Source organism: Bos taurus, chromosome 10, assembly GCF_002263795.3.
Source record: "Bos taurus isolate L1 Dominette 01449 registration number 42190680 breed Hereford chromosome 10, ARS-UCD2.0, whole genome shotgun sequence".
Taxonomy (NCBI): Eukaryota; Metazoa; Chordata; class Mammalia; order Artiodactyla; family Bovidae; genus Bos; species Bos taurus.
In genome coordinates this window covers 85,276,314-85,298,323 of record NC_037337.1, presented here as the reverse complement: position 1 = coordinate 85,298,323, position 22,010 = coordinate 85,276,314, and the positions used below count along the sequence as shown (strand labels likewise).

General features: G+C 40.0%; 1 protein-coding gene across 6 annotated transcripts in view; it reads right to left on the bottom strand.

The window, feature by feature from the left end:
- ZNF410 (zinc finger protein 410) overlaps nucleotides 1-20,395 on the bottom strand; it is a 42,120-nt gene extending 21,725 nt beyond the window's left edge. For 2 of the 6 annotated variants that reach the window (XM_024997367.2, XM_024997368.2), the window contains exons 1-4: nucleotides 20,316-20,389; nucleotides 19,778-19,858; nucleotides 4,387-4,569; nucleotides 2,573-2,708 (exon numbers count right to left, since the gene is read on the bottom strand). In XM_024997367.2, coding sequence (XP_024853135.1) covers nucleotides 2,573-2,708; nucleotides 4,387-4,419 — 169 coding nt within the window. In that variant the 5' untranslated portion in view covers nucleotides 4,420-4,569; nucleotides 19,778-19,858; nucleotides 20,316-20,389. Of the gene's footprint in view, nucleotides 1-2,572; nucleotides 2,709-4,386; nucleotides 4,570-19,777; nucleotides 19,859-20,315 lie in introns of all 6 variants that reach the window. The other 4 variants (XM_005212002.5, XM_010809485.4, NM_001024491.4 and 1 more) reach the window with 3 other exon arrangements.
- Between the last annotated feature and the right edge of the window lie 1,615 nt (nucleotides 20,396-22,010).

The following is a 22,010-nucleotide window of genomic DNA, read 5'->3' as shown; positions in this document are numbered from 1 at the left end:
TAAATGAACTTAATGCCACTGAATTGGTTAAATGGTAAGTTTTATTCTATATATGTTTTACCACACACACACACAAAAAGCCTGTTCTTAAATACAGTTCATAGCAGCACTGTTTGTCATAATATGATGCTGGAAAATAGCTACACATTCATCAACAGTGGCATGGATCAATAAGTTGTGATATACTCATAGAACAGTATACAGCAATGAAACCAAACAAACCACAGCATACACAAGGATGAATCTCACAAATATAGAGTAAAAGAAGAAAGGTACAACAAGATACATTCATATGATTCCACTCATTTAAAGTCCACAAGACTATTAGCAAGGAAAGCATTATTTTGGGATGCAATGAATTCTTTATTTTCTGGAATGAGACTTGGGGGATCAAACTTAGAAAGCGAAGTGAAGTGAAAGTCGCTCAGTCATGTCTGACTCTTTGCGACCCGACGGAGTATACAGTCCATGGGATTTTCTAGGCCAGAATACTGGAGTGGGTAGCCTTTCCCTTCTCCAGGACTTAGAAAACAAAGAATTAATTGTTAAAAAATTGAGGACAGTGGTGACATATGGAAGAACAGAGGTTTTCTTTATCAAGGAGAAACCCATGGAAGGCCTGAAACCTGGCAATGTTCTCCTTCTTGACTGGGTGGTAGGTATCTCCTTCCTTAATAACTCTTCAAAATGTATATCCATATAGTTTTGTGCTTTTCTGTGTCTATCACATATCCCAACTAAAAATATGTAGGTTATATATCCACACATATTTAGGAGGGAGGGGAATGAGGTTAGCGAGGTACGTACAGATACGTTTGTGTTTCTAATAATATGTTTCATGAGCTGGGAGGTGAGTGCTTGGGTTTTCCTTTACTATTATCTATATCTGGCTGTCTAAAATATTTTAAATCAAAGTTAAAACTAAAAGAAGGTAATGTATAAAAGAATATGGATGCTCTTGTTTCTGTTTTCACTTCATTATTGTTAAAAAATATTTATCCAATAAATTAAAATTAGGAGAGAAAATTTAGGGGGAAAATCCTAATGAAGATCAACACTTATTAGCACACGGAAATTTTTACATATTGAAAATCCACAAGGATTTGGAAAGACTACCAACACACCAGTAGAAAAATGGGAGTTGAGAGATGGAAGATGTGGGAAAGATAGGAGCTAGATAGAAACACTTTAAATCAACACTGGTTGAATATATCTGCCCTTAAGTCATTTCAAAAATCAGAGAGGAAAACTAAAAAAATCAAAGAGAAAAGAACACCACTAGAGGATAGTTACCAAAAGATGTTGTAACAAATAAGCTGTCACAACAGATGACACTCCCCTGATTTAACATTAATATTCCAAATTTTAAATATTTCAATTTCCAGAAAATAAAGAATTCATTGCATCCAAAAATAATGCTTTCCTTGCTGGTAGTCAAGTGGTGGGATCTCCTCCTCCTCATACAAAGCTAATCTCACTACCCATGCTCAGCATTCTACTACTTCCTCCTACCTCTCCTGGAGCCTCCTTACCAATCACCCGCTCTTTCTGTTCACGGCTTCTCTAATGGCCTCTTTCCCCTTAACACAAAACCAGCCTCTAATATTTCAAATCTTAAAAAAATTTAACTCTTTAATCTACTCTATGTCCTTCTCTTTTTCCTTCCCATAGCAAGACAACCTTTAGAAAGTATACTTCCTCAACTAGACTTATCCTTGCAGTGCTATCTCAACCTGCTACAGCCTGGCTTTCCATTCCCTCTCCAAGGAACATGTCCTGCCTAGGGCAATAATGACTTCACCGATCCTATGGCACTGGTGGTGGTTTAGTCCAACTCTTTCGACTCCATGGACTGTAGCCTGCCAGGCTCCTCTGTCCATGTAATTCTCCAGGCAAGAATATTGGAGTGGGTTGCCATTTCCTTCTCCAGGGGATCTTCCAGACCCAGGAATTGAACCCAGGTCTTCTGCACTACAAGTAGATTCTTTAGCAACTGAGCTATGAGGGGAGCCCATCTCATTGGGATGGTCCCTGTATCACTAGCCTCTTAGAAGCATTTGTCAACTTGACCATTCCCTTGGGTTCCATGCCTGCACTTCATGTCAGTATTCCTCCTATTGCTCTAGCCTCTTTTTATTCCCTCCTTCACAGGCTCTCCTGCCTCACCCTGTACCTTGAATAGGTACCTTAAGTTCCATGCAGTTCTGCCTTGGTCTCCTTTTCTTCTCACTCTCACTCTATGGGTGTTCATATCTGTTCTTATGACTTAAACTATCGGTACAGGGGGTTGACAGTCCAGTGGTTAGGACACCATGCTCTCAATGCTGAGGACCCAGGTTCAATTCCTGGTTGGGGAACTAAGATACCACAGGCTGAACAGCACAGCCAAAAAATTAAACAAATAAACTACCAATGCACTATGACTCCCGTGGTTGCCTTTCGCCATGACTCCTCTAATTTTTACAGTTTCTACCAGTCAGTTATAAAGGCAGTTATCCCATTCCACCACCACAGAGCAGGCTAAGTTCTTTTAAGTCTTGTTTAGCTTATCTTTGATGACACTAATTTTTACCTGGTAACATTAGCCGACTGCATTCTGAGGCTTCAGTCACTGGTAGTAGGGACAAGCAAGTTATGTCTTTAGCTTCTGATTCTACTAAGCCCTGTCCCAGGGGGATGGACGTATTCTGAACAAACTGTACCAGGAGCTGAAGAGGAAGAGGGGGATGTGGAGACAACAAATAATACAAGTTCTCAGAAATATATCTAAACTTCTGAATTTACCAAAAGGAGACTACGTATTGAATTAAGTCTTGATTGCTCACTACTATCTGCCTTATTCATAGAAAAACCAGATTAACTACAAAATATTTTTATCAAATGTTCTATTCTAGACAAAAATTGAATGATATGGAAAGTAATAACCTTTCACAAAACAGAGAAATGATAAAAATAATTATAATTATAAATGGTGGCTATTACAAATTCAACTGCAACAATATGTATGATTATAATATACCTTATAAAGCACTTTTCTGTGTATTGGCTCTTTTAATCCTCACTGAACTCAGTAAAATTGCATGTATTTTAAAGGTAAGAAATCAAGATGAAGACGCTAAGTCATTAGTCCAAGGTCACATCACTAGTTAGGAGCAGTGTCAGTCTTCATACTTAGGTAACATGATTCCAAACTTAGCTATCTTTCTACTAAACAACACAAATATTCTAAAATTAGAATGAGAAAAATGAATAAAAATTATGTTTAAATCCCTTAATCACATTTAAAAAGAAAACTTATTAATATATGCAATTATATAATCAATATAATATTAATATATACAAAATTAACATGGTTTGTGGTAGTCAAGATTTACATATGTGTACATATATATGCCATACAAAAATAAATTTTGTCATTATCTAAATGTATAATAATTTATACTTATTTAAAAAAAATGTGACAGTGAAAGCTTCCCAGCCGTGTCCAACTCTTTGCGACCCTATGGACTATACATATACAGTCCATGGAATTATCCACGCCAGAATACTGAAGTGGGTAGCCTTTCCCTTCTCCAGGGGATCTTCCCAACCCAGGGATCAAACCCAGGTCTTCCACATTGCAGGCGGATTCTTTACCAGCTGAACCACAAGGGAAGCCCCAAAACTAACAAATATAAAAAGTCATAAAAGGTAAGAATTGAAGTTTTAAATTTTTGAGAAAGTAATTAGTAATAGAAAAATAACAAACTAGTATTTACATTACTTTGCCAACAAAGGTGCATCTAGTCAAGGCTATGGTTTTTCCTGTGATCATGTATGGATGTGAGAGTTGGACTGTGAAGCAGGCTGAGCCCCGAAGAATTGATGCTTTTGAACTGTGGTGTTGGAGAAGAGTCTTGAGAGTCCCTTGGACTGCAAGGAGATCCAACCAGTCCATTCTGAAGGAGATCAGCCCTGGGTTTTCTTTGGAAGGAACAATGCTAAAGCTGAAACTCCAGTACTTTGGCCACCTCATGCGAAGAGTTGACTCATTGGAAAAGACTCTGATGCTGGGAGGGATTGGGGGCAGGAGGAGAAGGGGACGACAGAGGATGAGATGGCTGGATGGCATCACTGACTCGATGGACGTGAGTTTGGGTGGACTCTGGGAGTTGGTGATGGACAGGGAGGCCTGGAGTGCTGCGATTCATGGGGTTGCAAAGAGTCAGACACGACTGAGCGACTGATCTGATCTGATCTGATCTACAACCAAAACCATATGACCTACAAAATTTAAAATATTTACTACCTGGCCCATTACAGAAAAAGTTTGCTGACTCTTGAACTAAGAATAAACTCTCTAACACAGCCCACCAAAAGAAAAAGAAACCAGTTGTCTGGGCTCACCTCTGGTTTGGATTCTAACTCATCTGATAACATTGATTCAGCTTCCAAATTCTGTAGCTGTTCAGGGGACAGGTTGAAATTTTAATTCAGAGTCAATGACACCTTCCTGTTGTGCTCATATTCCTCTAGGAAGTGCTATGCTTTTCCTGTAAGATGCTGTGCTGGCTGGGTAATCAATGTCGCCTAAAAAAGGAAAAACGAGAGAGAGAGAAACTTCAGAGCAGCAGGAAAATGTAGTTAAAAAAACAAAGCCACTTCTTTATATATTCCCAAATCACAACAGCAAAGAAAGAATTCAGCCCCAAACACTTGTTTTAAAATAGAACAAGCCAAACATGTATCAAAACCCATAAAAAGTCATACTTTGATGTAGAATTTCTACTAAGAATCTATTCTAAGAACACAGAGAACAGACTTTTGGTTGCCAAGGGGGAAGTAGGTAGGGGAGAAATGGATTGGGATTAGCAGATACAAATGATTATATATAGAATGGATAAAGAACAAGGTCCTACTGTATAGCACAAAACTATATTCAATATCCTGTAATAAACCACAATGGAAAAGAATATGAACACATGTGTATATATACATATATATACACATATGAGTCATTACGCTGTACAGCAGAAACACAACACTGTAAATCAACTATACTTCAATAAAATAAATTTTAAAATAAAAAATAAGCAAAGGTTTTAAATATGGAAAAAGCTATATGCCCAAGGAATTTCACCTTATCATCTGTGATAATAAATAACACTATAAGCAACATATAAATACACATATATATTCATTTAAGTAATGGCTGACTACAGTATGACACTGTCACTTAAAAATATTTATGAAAACAAAGCAACAACAAAAAATGTTAATGACATTAAATTACAAAAACAAAATACAAAATGATACATTCGCTGTCATTAAAACCAGTTAAGACATGCACAGGAAAAAGTACACAGGAAAAAGTAAAACGAAATTCACACAGCCGTGACAGTTGCTGTACTGGGTGGGTGTGGTAGCCTGGTGTAACATTTTTCTTAATTTCTCAATTTTGTATAAAAGATAGTTATACAGTCAAAATTTGAACAGCGTTTCCCAAAAAAACAGAACTCTTGGGACCCTCATGAAGCTGTTTCCCCAACTTAAATTCTTACTTTCTTCATGACTATCTTCAGTGTTGTGTTTGGATTTCTTTTTCGTTTTTTGTGTGTATTTAGCTATTATAGATTTTTGGTGTGTGATTACCATGAGGTTGGTTTTTGTTTTCGTTTCATTTTGCTTTTTGGCTGTGCTGGGTCTTTGCTGCAGTGTGCAACCTCTTCGCTGCAGCACACAGCCTTCTCTAGTTGTAGCACGTGGCTTAGCTGTGTCATGGCTTGTGGGATCTTAGTTCTTGGACCAGTGATCAAACCTGCATCCTCTGCTTTGGAAGGCAGATTCTCAACCACCTGACCACCAAGAAAGTCCCTACCATGAGGTTCTGGTATAGTAGTCTCTCTCTCTCTCTCTATAAACACACACACACACACACACACACACACACACACGATTGCTTTAAGTTGTTGATATCTTAATTCCAAATGCATTTTAGATATCCTGCATTTTTACTCTCCTCCTCTCACGATTACTGGTTTTGATATCGTATTTTACATCTAATTGTTTTGTGTGTCCCTTAACTGCTTAGTGTGGATACAGATGATTTCATTACTTTTTTAACTTCCCTACCTAGTTTATGTGTGGATGATTTCCTACCATTACTGGATGTTTGCCTTTACCAGTGAGCTTGCGTATTTCATAATTTTCTTTTTTCTAGTTGTGGCCCTTTCTTTTCCACCTAGAGAAGGTTCTTTAGCGTTTGGTGTAAACTGGTTTGGTGGTGATGAATCACTTTAGCTTTTGCTTGCCTATGCTGGGTAGAGGATTCTTGTTTGCAGTTTCTTCTTTTATTCACTCCCTTCTGGCCAGCAGAGTTTCTACTGAAAAATCAGCTGATAACATTGTGGGAGTTCCTATGTATGTTATTTGTTGCTTAGCCCTTGTTGCTTTTAATATTTTATCTTTAGTTTTTGTCATTTTGATTACTATGTGTCTTGGCATCTTCCTCCTTAGGTTAATCCTGTATGAGACTCTTTACACTTCGTGGACTTAGGTGACTGCTTCCTTTCCCATTAGGAAGTTTTCAGCTATTATCTCTTCAGATATTTTCTCAGGCCCTTTCTCTCTTTTCCTTCTGGGACCCCTATAATTGGAATGTTAGTGTGTCAGATGTTGTCCCAAAGGTCTCTTAAAACTAGCCTCATTTTTTTTTTCATTCTTTTTTTCTGTTCTGCAGCAGTGAATTCCACCACTCTTTCTTCCAGCTCCCTGATCCATCCCGCCTCATCTATTCTGCTACAGATTTCCTTCTAGTGTATTTTTCATTTCAGTTATTGTCTTCTACAACTCTGTCTGGCTGGTCTTTATATTTTCTAACTCTGTTAAAAACTTCTTGTAACTTCTCACTCTGTGCATCCATTCTTTCCCTGAGGTCTTGCATTATCTTTACAGTCATCATTCTAAATTCTTTCTTAGGTAGATTGCTTCCTTTCTCCACTTCACTTAGTTGATGCTTGGGGGTTTTATCTTGTTCCTCTGTCTGGAACATAATTTTTGCCATCTCATTTTGTCTAAATTTCTGTTTGAATTTTTGTGTATGTGGTAGGTTAGTTATGTTTCTCAGCCTTGGAGAAGTGGTCCTCTGCAAGGGATGTCCTCTGTGTCCCAGCAGTACACTCTTCTCTTGTCACCCAAGGGCCAGCACCCACCTGGTCCCAGAGCAGGTTCTGATAACTATGTGCAGACTCAGTTCCACAGACTGCGGGGTTGTAGTTTTCTTGCTTCTGGTGTCTACCTGGTGGGCAGGGCTGAGTCAAGCGGCAAGGTGGCTGTGGGATCAGGAAGTCTTTAGGCAGCCTATCTGCTAATAGTGGGGCTGTGTTCCTGCCCTGTTGCTTGGCCTGAGGCATCGCAGGACTATAGGCTGTTGGGTGGAGCCAGGTCTTGGTGGTAATGACCCAAGCAAGATGTCAGCTGCCAGTGAGAGTTCACAGATGAATACACCCCAATATCTCTGCCAATGGTGTTGACGTCCTCAGGGTCAGCCGCAGTCACTGCCCGCTTCCCAAAGAGACCCTCCAAGACCAACAGGTAGGTCTGGTCCAGGTTCCTAAGAAGTCACTGCTTCTGCCCTAGGTTCTGGTGCATGTGAGACCTTATATGCACCCTCCAAGAGTGAAGTCTCTGTTTCCCTCAGTCCTATGGAGCTCCAGAAATGAAGAGCCAAATGCTCCAGGTGCTCCCCCTTCAGATGCCAGATCCCCAGGATGGGTAGCCTAACTTGGAGCTCAGAACTCTTACTCCTGTGGGAGAACTTCTGCAATATAATTATTCTCCAGTTTGTGGGCTGCCGTCCTGGGGAGTATGGGATTTGATTATATCAAAAGTGTGCCTCTCCTATCATCTTGTGGCTTCTTCCTTGTCTTTGGATGTAAAGTATCTTTTTGGCAGGTTCCAGTCTTTTTCACTGATGATTGTTCAGCAGTGAGTAGTGATTTTGGTATGTTCATGAGACAGGGTGAACTCAAGATCCTTCTATTGTGCCATCTTACCTCCCATCCTCTGAATTCTTACTTTCTTACAACTTTTCTTTCAGGATTTTGGCAAATAAGTCTGCTTTATTTTGCACAATTTTTGCTAAAATTGGGAGCACAACTATATACAAAGTAAGCATACAGTATAAAATATATCAAGGATGGGAGTTTTCAATACATACCAAGGTAGAATGGAAAGTCAGAACAAGAAAGACTTACTCTACAAAAAAAGGCATTTAGAAGTACGTGAATAAACGTTTATTGCCCTCTTGGTTCAATCCTCTCCCCATTGCTGGCTTCCAGAAATCCTCATTTTCATCATAAAAAAAACTTATAAAATGTAAATGAAAAGGCTTGTTTTAAGTTTACCACATAAAATTAAGTGTCATAAATCCGACTTTTCCCTTTACATGTTTTTCTCACTTGAACACTATAACTGCTCAATGTAGTTTACCAATCTCTCTTTTCATAGAAAAAGGAACCAAGGTTCAGTACAATTATTTGTCCAAATTATTAAGCTGCAGAGCCAGCACTCCCACCCAGAGCAAGTTAGCAAAAATAGTAATTAAATCCCTCTAGGTCTGGTCTTGAATCTTCAGGATTTAAGAATTCCTTTTCCCCAATTTCAGCTCATTTCAAGAGCCAAGAAATTATCAAACGTTTGTTTAGGTTATCCTTAGGGTTCTTCCAACTTTAAGATTCCAGGATTCTAAAATCTCTAAGAAACTAGACAACTATTTACTGCCCTTTTTATTTGTTAGTTTTCTTAGAAACTAATGGTACTGGCTCCATTTCTGATATCCTTACTAATGAAAAATTTTTTTAAATTAAGCATATGAATATGTGTACCAAACAAGGGGAAAAAATCAGATATACTAGATTTTAGACAATTTTACAAATCTGTTATAATAATGTAGAGAAGGGAGCTGCCACCTCTCTTATAGTTTAAGAGCCACCTCTAGATCACCATTTCTCAAGGGTTCATGGTTATCTGTGACATTTCATTTTAGTGTTTTCATTTCAATGATAATTTTTAAAAAATTAACACCCATGCAATTTCTGGAACAAATCAGTATCCATATTATAACTGAGTTCTGTGTTTTTCCAGTAGTCATGTATGAATGTGAGAGCTAGACAATAAAAAAGGCTGAGTGCAGAAGAATTGATGCTTTTGAACTGTGGTGCTGGAGAAGACTTGAGAGTCCCTTGAACAGCAAGATCAAACCAGTCAATCCTAAAGGAAATCAACTCTGAATATTCACTGGAAAGACTGATACTGAAGCTGAAGCTCCAATACTTTGGCCACCTGATGTGAAAAGCCAACTCACTGGAAAAGATCCTGATACTGGAAAAGATTGAGGGCAGAAGGAGAAGGGGCGACAGGATGAGATGGTTGGATGGCATCACTGACTCAATGGACATGAGTCTGAGTAAACTCCAAGAGTTGGCGATGGACAGGGAAGCCTGGCGTGCTGTAGTCCATGGGGTTGCAAAGAGTTGGACACAACTGAGCGACTGAACAACAACTGAGTTCTACCATACAATTTGGTGCCCAGTTTGTGGTCTGTATGTTTGCTGTATAAATAAAAGAAAGACAAGTAGGTTGCAATACAACAGGCAGATGACCTCAAAAGAATCTGTGCTGGAGCACTCAGTACCTTATCAAGTGTACTGGTGGATCTCATCTTTAACACAGCAACCTGATATGTACATTGAGCTATTTCTAGTCCCAATTCAAATTACCCATTTAAGAGATTTCAAAAACAATTCAAATGTTTTTTATGTAACAGCTTCACTGAGATGTAATTCACATATCATACAATTCACTCCAAAAGTACAACTAATTTTTTTAGTATATTCAGTTATGTGACCATAACCATGATCAATTTTACAACAATTTCATCACCCCCCAAAAGAAACCCATTAGTAATCCCTCCCCATTTCCTCCCAAAACTTTCCCTGACCAAGCCTAGGCAACTACTAATCTATTTTTTGTCTCTATGGATTTGCCTATTCTGAATATTTCATATAAATGGAATCATATATGTAATCTTTTGTGCTTGGTTGCTTTCACTTAGCATAATGTTTCCAATGTTAACCTGTGTCACAGAATGTATCAGTACTTAATTTCTTTTTACATTATTCTACTGCATGGATATATTATACGTTTTATTTATCCATTTTTCAGTTGATGGTCATTTGGGTTGTTTTCCAATTTGGCTATCATGAATAATTTTGCTATGAAGATTCATATGGAAAATTTTTGTGTGAACATGTTTTTATTCTTTGGGGTATACATTTGAGAATAGAACTGATAAGATGATACAGTAACTGTGTTTTACCCTCTTGAGGAATTACCAGGCTATCTTCCAAAGTGGCCGCACCACTTTACAATCCCACCAGTAGTGCATGAGGGATCCAATTTCTCCCTATCCTCACTTTTTAAAATTACATCTTTTTAAAGACAGCCATCCTAGTAGGTATGAAGTGGTAATTCAGTGCAGTTTTGAGTTGCATAACCTGATGGCTAATAATGTTGAGCATCTTTTCATGTACTTATATGCCATTTGTACATCATTTTTGGAGAAATGCTTATTCAGATCATTGGCCCATTTTTAAATTTAGTTGTCTTTTTATTATTGAGTTGTAAGAATTTTTTACATATTCCAGATACAAGTCTCTTACCAGATAAAAGATTTGCATAAACTTTCTTCCATTCTGTATTATTTTCTTCTGAATAAGGCAACTCTAACTCTACTAAGTTACCAAATAATACCTCACTGAAATTGGTGTTCAAGGACTTCTGGCCAGTTTTAGATGAATATGAGATCTGATTATGATAAACTGCTTCACAATGCCTTCACATTATAAATACTACCTTGTATGATATTCTCTACGTTGCTATTATTAAAGCTAAAATATATACGTAGATTATGTATATTAGCGAATCCAAAGCTAAATCTTTCCACTATTCAGCTCAATATTTAGTTTAGTCACTCAGTTGTGTCCAATTCTTTGCAACCCCATGGACTGCAGTACACCAGACTCCCCTGCCCATCACCAACTCCCGGACCTTACTCAAACTCATGTCCATCAAGTTAGTGATGCCATCCAACCATCTCATCCTCTGTTGTCCCCTTCTCCTCCTGTCTTCAATCTTTCCCAGCATCAGCTATTATGCTCAATATGCTCATTTCAGTAAAACAACATCTCTACTACATAATATGAATTTTAATCTAATTTGGATTTTCTTAGGTTTTAGTGTGGTTAACATCTATATACTTATTCATAAGGGCTTCCCTGGTGGTTCAGAGGTAAAGAATCCACCTGCCAATGCAAGAGATGCAGTTTCAATCCCTGGGTCAGGAGGATCCCCTGGAGAAAGAAATGGCAACCCACTCCAGTATTCTTGCTTGGGAAATCCCATGGACAGAGGAGCCTGGCGGGCTACAGTCCACGGGATCACAAAAGTTGGACATGGCTTAGAGACTAAACAACTTACAAATAAAAATATAAATCCGTTGTAACAACGGACATAACACTGATAATCTAAATTGTACTAAATACCTGGTTCCTACCTACTTAATACATGGCAATCAAGACACATGAGATTGCTTAAGAAAACAATCTTGATTCAGCACATATATTTTTAAAAATTCCACTGACCTTACCATTGCTATTACTGAATTATTTGTAAATTTGTTTTGATTTTATAGTTAAGGGTCATCAGGTTCAATATAGGAGGGATAAGGATTACTTAGCTTTTTGTTTGAATACATTTAGAGTAATTACAATGAAAATAATTTACAAGTGTGAGGTGAGGGGAGTGTCCAGGTTTTTCCTTCAAATGCAATAAAGGCAACTCACTCCAGTATTCTTGCCTGGAGAATCCCATGGACAGAGGAGCCTGGTGGGCTACAATCCATAGCGTTGCAAACAGTCAGACACAACAGAAGTGACTTAGCATGCATGCAGAGTGAAAGGCATAGCTCTACTCAAAGGGAAGCTATTCTTAAGATAATTATGGGTCTCAGAGGAAATTTCTTCTCAGGATTTCTTATGCTGTTAATTAAGATAAGAGATTAGAGATGCAACACCAAGTAGTATCCTGTGATTAAAAGATCACTCAACATCCTTTAATGTGGACAATCATTTGTTCATGCTTATTTTCTACCTTTACCTGGTGGACTGATAAACTCTGTATCCTTATTTCCTTTTGAACAGAAAAATTACTAATTTAGTATCATAAATAATAAAAGAGATAATGGTACTTAATTGTCAGCAACAAAGGCCAGGCACATCAAATCATATTTTCCAAAAATCATACATAAAGAATCTTAGCTCTGGATAAAGAGTTTATAACAAAACAAACTGATCTCAGAAACCCAAGGATTGGTCTAATAGTACTTTTCAGACCCTTTTGCCCTCTATCCTGGGTAACAGCTAAATTTTACTGCCTCTATGGTTCCCTATGGCCATCAAATCATACTGCTTAAAGAAAATAATCTTGGTCTGGCACATATTGTATTTTTAGAAACCCATTGATTCTGCCACTGCTATTATTGAATATATTATCCCATAGTCAGCCTAAGAGTTAAAAAGAATGCAGGCAACACAAACCTTTGCACAAACCAAAGCAAAAAACATAAGAAGCTCTGAAATGTTCTGGGAATAAGTAATGAGAGAACTCCTAACAACAGCAAAGTAGATTAAGGACAACAGCAATCTCTATGATCAGGACCATACGGAGAACAACTTTCCCTCTGCTTTTAACCAAATAAATCCTAGGAACTGCAGTTTGATAAACTGTATTCTTTTTCTACAGTACACTCAACATCATCCAGCAAATTATGCATTAATACTAAGAAGCTAAATTCAATAAAAAAGTTGAGGTGTTTTTAAAAAAAATCCAAGGTGTCTAAAGAAGGAACATAAATTCTGCCTCTGTTTCTCTGGTTGAGACTTGGGCAAGCTACTCATCTTCTTGGCCCTAGGAAACTCATCTGAAATACTGAAATGAAATAGATATACCCTAAGCTTACTTACCTATCAGTTAACAGAAATAATGATAAAATTCTTCAAAAGCAAAGTTTTGCATAAATGCTTAAGAAACAAGCAAATCTATCAAATCCTTTCAGTTCAGTTCAGTTCAGTCACTCAGTCATGACCCACTCTTTGAGACCCCATGGACTGCAGCACGACAGGCCTCCCTATCCATCACCAACTCCCAGAGTCCACCCAAACTCACGTCCATCGAGTCAGTGATGCCATCCAGCCATCTCATCCTCTGTTGTCCCCTTCTCCTCCTGCCCCCAATCCCTCCCAGCATCAGAGTCTTTTCCAATGAGTCAACTCCACATGAGGTGGCCAAAGTACTGGAGTTTCAGGTTCAGCATCATTCCTTCCAAAGAAATCCCAGGGCTGATCTCCTTCAGAATGGACTGGTTGGATCTCCTTGCAGTCCAAGGGACTCTCAAGACTCTTCTCCAACACCACAGTTCAAAAGCATCAATTCTTCGGCGCTCAGCCTGCTTCACAGTCCAACTCTCACATCCATACACGACCACAGGAAAAACCATAGCCTTGACTAGACGGACCTTTGTTGGCAAAATAATGTCTCTGCTTTTCAATATGCTATATAGGTTGGTCATAACTTTCCTTCCAAGGAGTAAGCGTCTTTTAATTTCATGGCTGCAGTCACCATCTGCAGTGATTTTGGAGCCCAGAAAAATAAAGTCTGACACTGTTTCTACTGTTTCCCCATCTATTTCCCATGAAGTGATGGGACCAGATGCCATGATCTTAGTTTTCTGAATGTTGAGCTTTAAGCCAACTTTTTCACTCTCCACTTTCACTTTCATCAAGAGGCTTTTGAGTTCCTCTTCACTTTCTGCCATAAGGGTGGTGTCATCTGCATATCTGAGGTTACTGATATTTTTCCCGGCAATCTTGATTGCAGCTTGTGCTTCTTCCAGCCCAGTGTTTCTCATGATGTACTCTGCATAGAAGTTAAATAAGCAGGGTGACAATATACAGCCTTGAAGTACTCCTTTTCCTATTTGGAGCCAGTCTGTTGTTCCATGTCCAGTTCTAACTGTTGCTTCCTGACCTGCATACAGGTTTCTCAAGAGGCAGGTCAGGTGGTCTGGTATTCCCATCTCTTTCAGAATTTTCCACAGTTTATTGTGATCCACACAGTCAAAGGCTTTGGCATAGTCAATAAAGCAGAAATAGATGTTTTTCTGGAACTCTCTTGCTTTTTCCATGATCTAGCGGATGTTGGCAATTTGATCTCTGGTTCCTCTGCCTTTTCTAAAACAAGCTTGAACATCTAGAAGTTCATGGTTCATGTATTGCTGAAGCCTGGCTTGGAGAATTTTGAGCATTACTTTACTAGCGTGTGAGATGAGTGCAATTGTGCGGTAGTTTGAGCATTCTTTGGCATTGCCTTTCTTTGGGATTGGAATGAAAACTGACCTTTTCAGTCCTGTGGCCACTGATGAGTTTTCAAAATTTGCTGGCATATTAAGTGCAGCACTTTCACAGCATCATCTTTCAGGATTTGGAATAGCTCAACTGGAATTCTATCACCTCCACTAGCTTTGTTCATAGTGATGCTTTCTAAGGCCCACTTGACTTCACATTCCAGGATGTCTGGCTCTAGGTGAGTGATCATACCATCGTGATTATCTGGGTCGTGAAGATCTTTTTTGTACAGTTCTTCTGTGTATTCCTGCCACCTCTTCTTAATATCTTCTGCTTCTGTCAGGTCCATACCATTTCTGTCCTTTATCAAGCCCATCTTTGCATGAAATGTTTCCTCAGTATCTCTAATTTCCTTGAAGAGATCTCTAGTCTTTCCCATTCTGTTGTTTTCCTCTTTTCTTTGCATTGATCTCTGAGGAAGGCTTTCTTATCTCTTCTTGCTAATCTTTGGAATTCTGCATTCAGATGCTTATATCTTTCCTTTTCTCCTTTGCTTTTTGCTTCTCTTCTTTTCACAGCTGTTTGTAAGGCCTCCTCAGACAGCCATTTTGCTTTTTTGCATTTCTTTTCCATGGGGATGGTCTTGATCCCGGTCTCCTGTACAATGTCACGAACCTCCGTCCATAGTTCATCAGGCACTCTATCAGATCTAGGCCCTTAAATCTATTTCTCACTTCCACTGTATAATCATAAAGGATTTGATTTAGGTCATACCTGAATGGTCTAGTGGTTTCAAACTTCCCTAAACGTCTGCAAAGGAAAATACTATACACTAGGCACCAATCAGCAAAGAAAGACAAAATGTCTTTATAATTAACCAGTTTTTGGTCCCACACCTCAGTGAAGAACTCTCATATGCTACACAGGAATTAGTGGTAACACCATTTCCCAGAGCAGATATGGCCTAAAACCAATGCAGGCTACATGGAGAAATACTGGGAGGAAAAACCAGACCAAAGTAAACTAATCAAGCTATAAGGGAACAGAGCTGATACAGGTCTCCTGCCTCAGTCCTGACTGCCATACAGAAGGGCATGTATTCCAAACGGAAAGATGACCAGGGGCTTTTAATACTCTGCATCATGAAAGAAACAGAACATCATTGTGTCAGCCTCCAAAAAGCAATGTGATTCCACTCTAGAATACAAAGCCCAGAATACCAGCGTTGTTCTTATCCTCCTGAGGGAGGCAGAAAATGCCTTGACCTTAACTCAGTTTGGTAAAGAAGGGGAAGAGGGAGACAGGATGAGAAAAAAGAGAAGAAACTGCAAAACACTGTGCTCCCTCAACTGGGCACTCCTCACAAAGGTTAAAATAAAGCACATAAGTTCAACAGAGAGGACTAATCTCTCTCCCCATGTGCCAATCTGCTTCTCAGCTCCGTCCACTTCTACCTGTGGCTGACCAAAGATACAGAAGGGAACAATATTCAGTAATACTTAAAAAACAAAAACAAAATTATACTAATGCTAATGAATTACAAAGACCAAAATTTTAAATTTATAAAAGAGCAGTTTAAGTTTTGGTATAAAATGGTAGGGAAAGAAACAGAAAAATCAAGTAACTGTTTAATATCATATCTAGTATAAGATATAGCATGAGAGTTAATTAAATTTTAACGATAAAATGGTAATGAGGACTGATCAAAGACATCAGGAACAGAGAACTGTGAGGCCAGAAAGACTTTCAGAAACTGTAACGTGCATCCTGGGCCTTCCTTCTTCTCTTCCTGGGATGTTCTGGGGTGCCCCATTCCTACGGCCCTGATTTTTATTTGTCACCTCCCCATTTCTCTGCAATCCTTCAGAGACAAATTTAAAGCCAATGATCTTCATGCTGCCAAATTTAATGGATACTTTGCTGTTTTCATCTTACTTAAACTTTGCAAAGGACAACTATTATTTTTGATTGTTCCACATTCATTCCCCCTGTTTAGGTAACAGGATCCACACTTTATTTGGGGATCTACCCCTCCCTCACTGGATACATTCTTGGTGGGACTGTAGAGTAAGGTGTTCTTTCCTATCCTAATGAACTGTTGGGCAGTCAACTGATTTGTTCATCAGATACTTTACCTTAGAACGTGAATTCTAAAAGAAGTAAGTAACTAAAAGGTAAAAACTGCTACAGCAACCTGTTCATTCTAGTACTGCAATTATCAGTCTCCCCCTGGGGCTGCTCAGATTTCTGTCCTTTTCAAAGCCAGGGCCTTCAGTATTTCCTTTGATCCTGTGAGCTGCCCACATCCTTGTCATAAACTCTTCTCCTCAAGTAAATTGGTCATTTGCAACCAGAGTCATAACTGATATTTTCCCTTAGAAGCATTGCCTCCTTCCACAAACACTTTACTCTCTTTTGCCTCTAAGATTCTCATTTTAATCCTACCTCATTGGCCACTCCTCCAGCCTTCTCTGATAACACCTATATTCCTCTTCAACTCACCTTCTAAATACTAATGTTCCTCAGGAGTTTGCAGGCCCTCTTCTCTTACTATATTATATTACCCTCCTAGTGTGAACGCATGGCTTTAAATGACATGGTCTCCAAAAAAAATTTTTTTAATTATTTATTTATTTTTAAATTTTATTTTTAAACTTTACAATATTGTATTAGTTTTTGCCAAATATCGAAATGAATCCACCACAGGTATACATGTGTTCCCCATCCTGAACCCTCCTCCCTCCCCATACCTATAGCCTAGATATGTCCTCTGAGCTACAAACTTGTATATATAATTGCTTATTTGACATCTCTACCTGATGTTTTGATATCTCAAATTTAACATATTCAAAATGAATTCTCTCCCAACCGTTTCCCATTATCCCCTGCCAGCCCCTCTGACCACAATCCTCCACTCAAGGGAAGGCCATCATTCACCCCATTTAGAAGTTACTTTTATAACTTCTTTCCTTTGCTCCCAGTATGCAGTCCAGCTACAAGTCTGGTCTTGAGTCTATCTCTAACCTACCTACTTCTACTGCCTCTACTCCACTCCAGGCCACCATCAACTGTTGCCTTAAAGTACCATTACTGCCTCCTAACTGGTCTCCCTGCTTCTATTCTTTGCCTCCCTTCATTCTGTTCTCTTTGCATCACTCAATATCATCTTAAACTATGAATTTTCACATTTTCTTCACGTGGCTTCCCAATATATCTAGAAAAAATCCAAAATCCTTATCCAGTCCTATAAGGACATATGTGATACATTCCTGCTTCTCCAAAGACATTCCAGAGTTGTTCTCTATTACTTGCTCACCAAGCTCCAGCCAAATGGCTCTCCCTTAGTTCCTTGAACACATTTAGCTCTTTCCTATGCTAGTGATTTGCACGTGTCATTTCCTCTACCTAGGAATGCTTTCTCTTCCATTGATTAGCTGTTTTTTTTTTCTTCAGGGCTCTGTTCAACCATCAACTCACATAAAAAGGTTATGTATGCCTGATCACTTTATCCCAGGAAGGTTCCCCATAACCCCAGTTTACTTTCTATCCATCCCTACTGTTTCCATTACAGCACCCATCACAATTTCGAATTCTTTTGTTTTTATATAGTACTCACTTTTTGTCTGGCTATCATAAAAAAGAGCAAGCTTGTTTACAAATTGTAAGCTCCATAAACAAGGACAAGAACTAGTCTGTCTTGTTCACTACTTTATCTCCTAGCACCCAGAACCCATCACCTGGTGCCTGGCAGAGTACTGTATGTAATTCACAAGGAATTTAGGTCTCCAAGAGTCATTTCTGATACTATGAAGCTCTGAGACTGTCTTTACTATGAGCTTTAAGGGCTTTTATGCAAGCTTCTCTGTAAGCAGCTAGTAGGCACTAAATAAATATTTGCATATTGAATGAATGACACCACAAATGATAAATGATACCCAAATTTTTGTCTCTATTACTAACCTCTCTCTGAACTCAAACTATTTCTAACTGCTTGCTAGGTATCCCCAAGTGGATGTTTATCTCAATTTTAACCATGTCCAAAATCCAGATTGTCATCTTCCCCACCAAACCTGTTCTTCTTCCCGTATTATCCATTTCAGTTATTGCCCAATTTTCCTCCCACTCAGCTACAAACTCTAGATCTTGAACAATCTCTCTCATCCTCCATATCTAAATAATCCCAGTGGTTCTGATTCCTCCAAATTTATTCCTACCATAATGTACTGTTTAGGTTTTTCATTATCTTTCAACTCCAACATGAAAACAAGCTTCTAACTGGCCACCTTGCCCTTAAAATTCCCCTTTCCAATCCATCTTTTATGCAGCCACTCTAGTTATCTTTCCAAAACACAGAGAAGTTTATGTCACTTCCCTTGCCCAAAGTTCAGTGCCTCAGAATTAACAGTCAAATCCCTAAGCGTGGCATTTTAAATATTCAACAGTATGTCCTCAAATACTGTTTCAGTTAAAGCATCCACTATACTCCTCAATGAATCCTTTTCTCCAGTACACACTGAATTGGCTACTAAATGAACATTCCAACCTATTTCAGTGTTCAAGATCTTTCCCTTGGGATAGTTCTTCAGTAATAAGACCCTCCAGTAATAAACGCTGCAATCCAGCTGTGATCTTTGAAATCCTTTCCTGTCTTCAAAATCTAACTCATATGCCATCCTCCATGAAGACTCATCTTTTCCCTCCAGTCAAAACAAATCTATCCTTCCCTGGTGTTCTCACAACACAGTTTAACCTCTCTTTAACAATTATCTCACCCTGCTTTGGGAGTTAGTCGTCTTTCAGCATGTTTTTCTCACTAGTTAAGATTCAGTGAATTTATTCATCCTCCCACTAACTCAGCACGGTGCTTGCACAAACTAAACATTTAGGAAATATTTACTGAATGAATAGGTAACCTTCTTCATTTACAGGGGGTGCGGGTGGGGGTGTCAAAGCTAGAGATTAAGTAATTTGCCAAAAACGAGATCTCTACTTAGCTTAGTTGACCTCACTTTGTCTCATACGAAGACAGTGGAATTTTTCACTCCCTAACAATAACAAAACGCCCCTGGTTTTATTTTAAAATATTTCTTTCATCCTCTTTACATATTAAATATGCTGCGTCGACCATTGGGTCGAAATGAGGAAGAAGTACAAATTCTTAACTTCAAAGTTAATATTTAACTTTGAATGAAGTTTAACAAATGAATCCTAAGTGCATTTCAGAGCCTCATGAGCAAGAGGGATAAACTTTAATAAACTAATTGAATTCTTTTCTCCGAAGAGATTTCAGAGGATAAATAGAAACTGCGAAACGAATACAGGCGGTAAACACTCACAGCTCCACACCCTCGCCTTCAAATGACACGCGAAGGAGAAACCGGCGGCCCAGCCCCTCCGAGTCGGCAGTCTTCCTTCTTCTAGTCCCAGAAAGTGGACATATGGAAAAAGAAGGTAGATCTGGGGCTGAAATATCCAGGGCAGAGTCGCCCTGGCATCATCGTTCCCCGATTACAACGGCCTAGTGAAGGGCCCCAAGGTTGGCGGGCGGGCCTCGCTGCGGGTACAGTCTGGGAGCCCCCGCCCAGGGCACTCGCTGACTCTAGCTTTCTCAGGTCGGTCTTGTCCCCATGTCCCTGGCCCCCAAACCAAGTAAAGGAGCGGAAACACCGGCCCCAGAAGCCCTCGAGGAGAAAAGCCGAAGCCGTAGGGCTTCAGATCCGCCGCTCCAGATCCGGGTGGGGTGCCCCGGGGGCGGTTTCCCGGTCCTCTCCGGGGACAAACTCGGCCCGCGCCCCCGAGAAGCCGGCGCTGACTTCCTCCCTCTCGGAGACCCCCCAACCGAGCGGGTGTGGTCGGGACCACCCGAGAACTCACCTTCTAGTCCCGGGCAGCAGTCCGTCAGTCAGTCGGTCCCGAATTCTGTCCACACAGAGCTTCTTCCGGCTCTTGCCGGAAGCAGTTCAAGCGCGGGACAGGAAGTTTGGCCGCCCCCACGCACACACCCACTCGCTTGCCTCCCAGCCCCGCGACCGTATAGCCGAAGAGGTTTCCCGCCCGGTGGCCTCAGGCCTGCGCGGGCCAAGCTGGTAGCGCAGGGCTTGGCTCTGTGAGGGTAGGATCTGCGCTCTCCCGCCTCCCACTCATTCCCTTTCGGCCTTTGTAGCTCCGTGGTCTGCGAAGCCCGAAAAAACGGGGTCAGTCAATTCTAGTCGTGACGTCACTGCTTCCCTGCTGCAAGGGACGGGGTAGTTTTTCCTGTCAGCTGAGATCAGTACAGGTTGCAGTGGAGGCAAGCGAGAAAGAAAAGATCACTACTTAAACATTTATCAGAGTTCTCTCAGTGGAGAGGACTTTGAAGCTTCAGTGGAACTTAAGAAGGAACTTCCAGAATAGTTCTGCATTGCATACCGGGCGGGGTAAAAAAATTGAGACTCAGGTGTATAACTTTCTTTTTGAAATGTGGATTCCCTAGTCTTCGTTCCGTCAGTACATTCGGATGTAAAGAGCTCTCGGATGTCCACAGGGGGCTAGAACCCTTGAGTTTCAGGCTTGATGCCACAATTTAGAGCTTTATGTGTCTGACTTGAGTTTTTGAGATTAGTAATTTTTGAATACTTGCTGGGTCCCAAAGGATGGAGAGACTCAGCTAAGATAGTGGTGTGCCAGCGTGCTCAGCCACGTCCAACTCTTTTGCGACCCCATGGACTGTAGCTCCCCCCCGCCCCCCAGGCTTCTCCAGGCAAGAATACTGGATTGGGTTGCCATTTCCTTCGCCAGGGGATCTTCCCCACCCAGGGATCAAACCTGAATCTCCTGCATTAGCAGCCAGTTTCTTTACCACTGAGCCACCTGGGAATAAAAGCCATTTTCTAAGAAGGGCGTTTTCAAGAATAGAGACAGAGTTGAAGAAACCAGTAGTTTCCTACACAAAGGATGGTGATTTGAAAAGAAGCAACACCTTTCAAGGGAAGGTTATTTCCTCCTTAGATAAGCTGAGTTTATCTATCCCAGGTGCCTATGGGGTTCTTGTTGTTCAGTCGCTCAGTTCTGTCAGATTCTCTGTGACCCCATGGGCTGCAGCACACCAGGCTTCCTGGTCCTTCACCATCTCCTGGAGTCCACTCAAACTCATGTCCATTTAGTCGGAGATGCCATCCAACCATCTCATCATCTGTTGTCCTCCTTCTGCCTTCAATCTTTCCCAGCATCAGAGTCTTTTGCAATGAGTCGGCTCTTCACATCAGTATTAGAGCTTCAGCATCAGTCCTTCCAATGAATGTTCAGAGTTGATTTCCTTTAGGATTGATTGGTTTGATTTCTTTGCTGTCCAAGGGACTCTCAAGAGTCTTCCCCAGCACCACAGTTGGAAAGTGTCAATTCTTCAGCACTCAGCCTTTTTTAATTGTCCAGCTCTCACATCCTTACATGACTACTAGAAAAACCATAGCTTTGACTATACAAACCTTTGTCAAAAGAGTGACATCTCTGCTTTTTAATATGCTGTCTAGGCTTGTCATAGCTGTTCTTCTAAAGAGAAAGTGGGATATTTACTTGGGAAGTGAAAGTGTT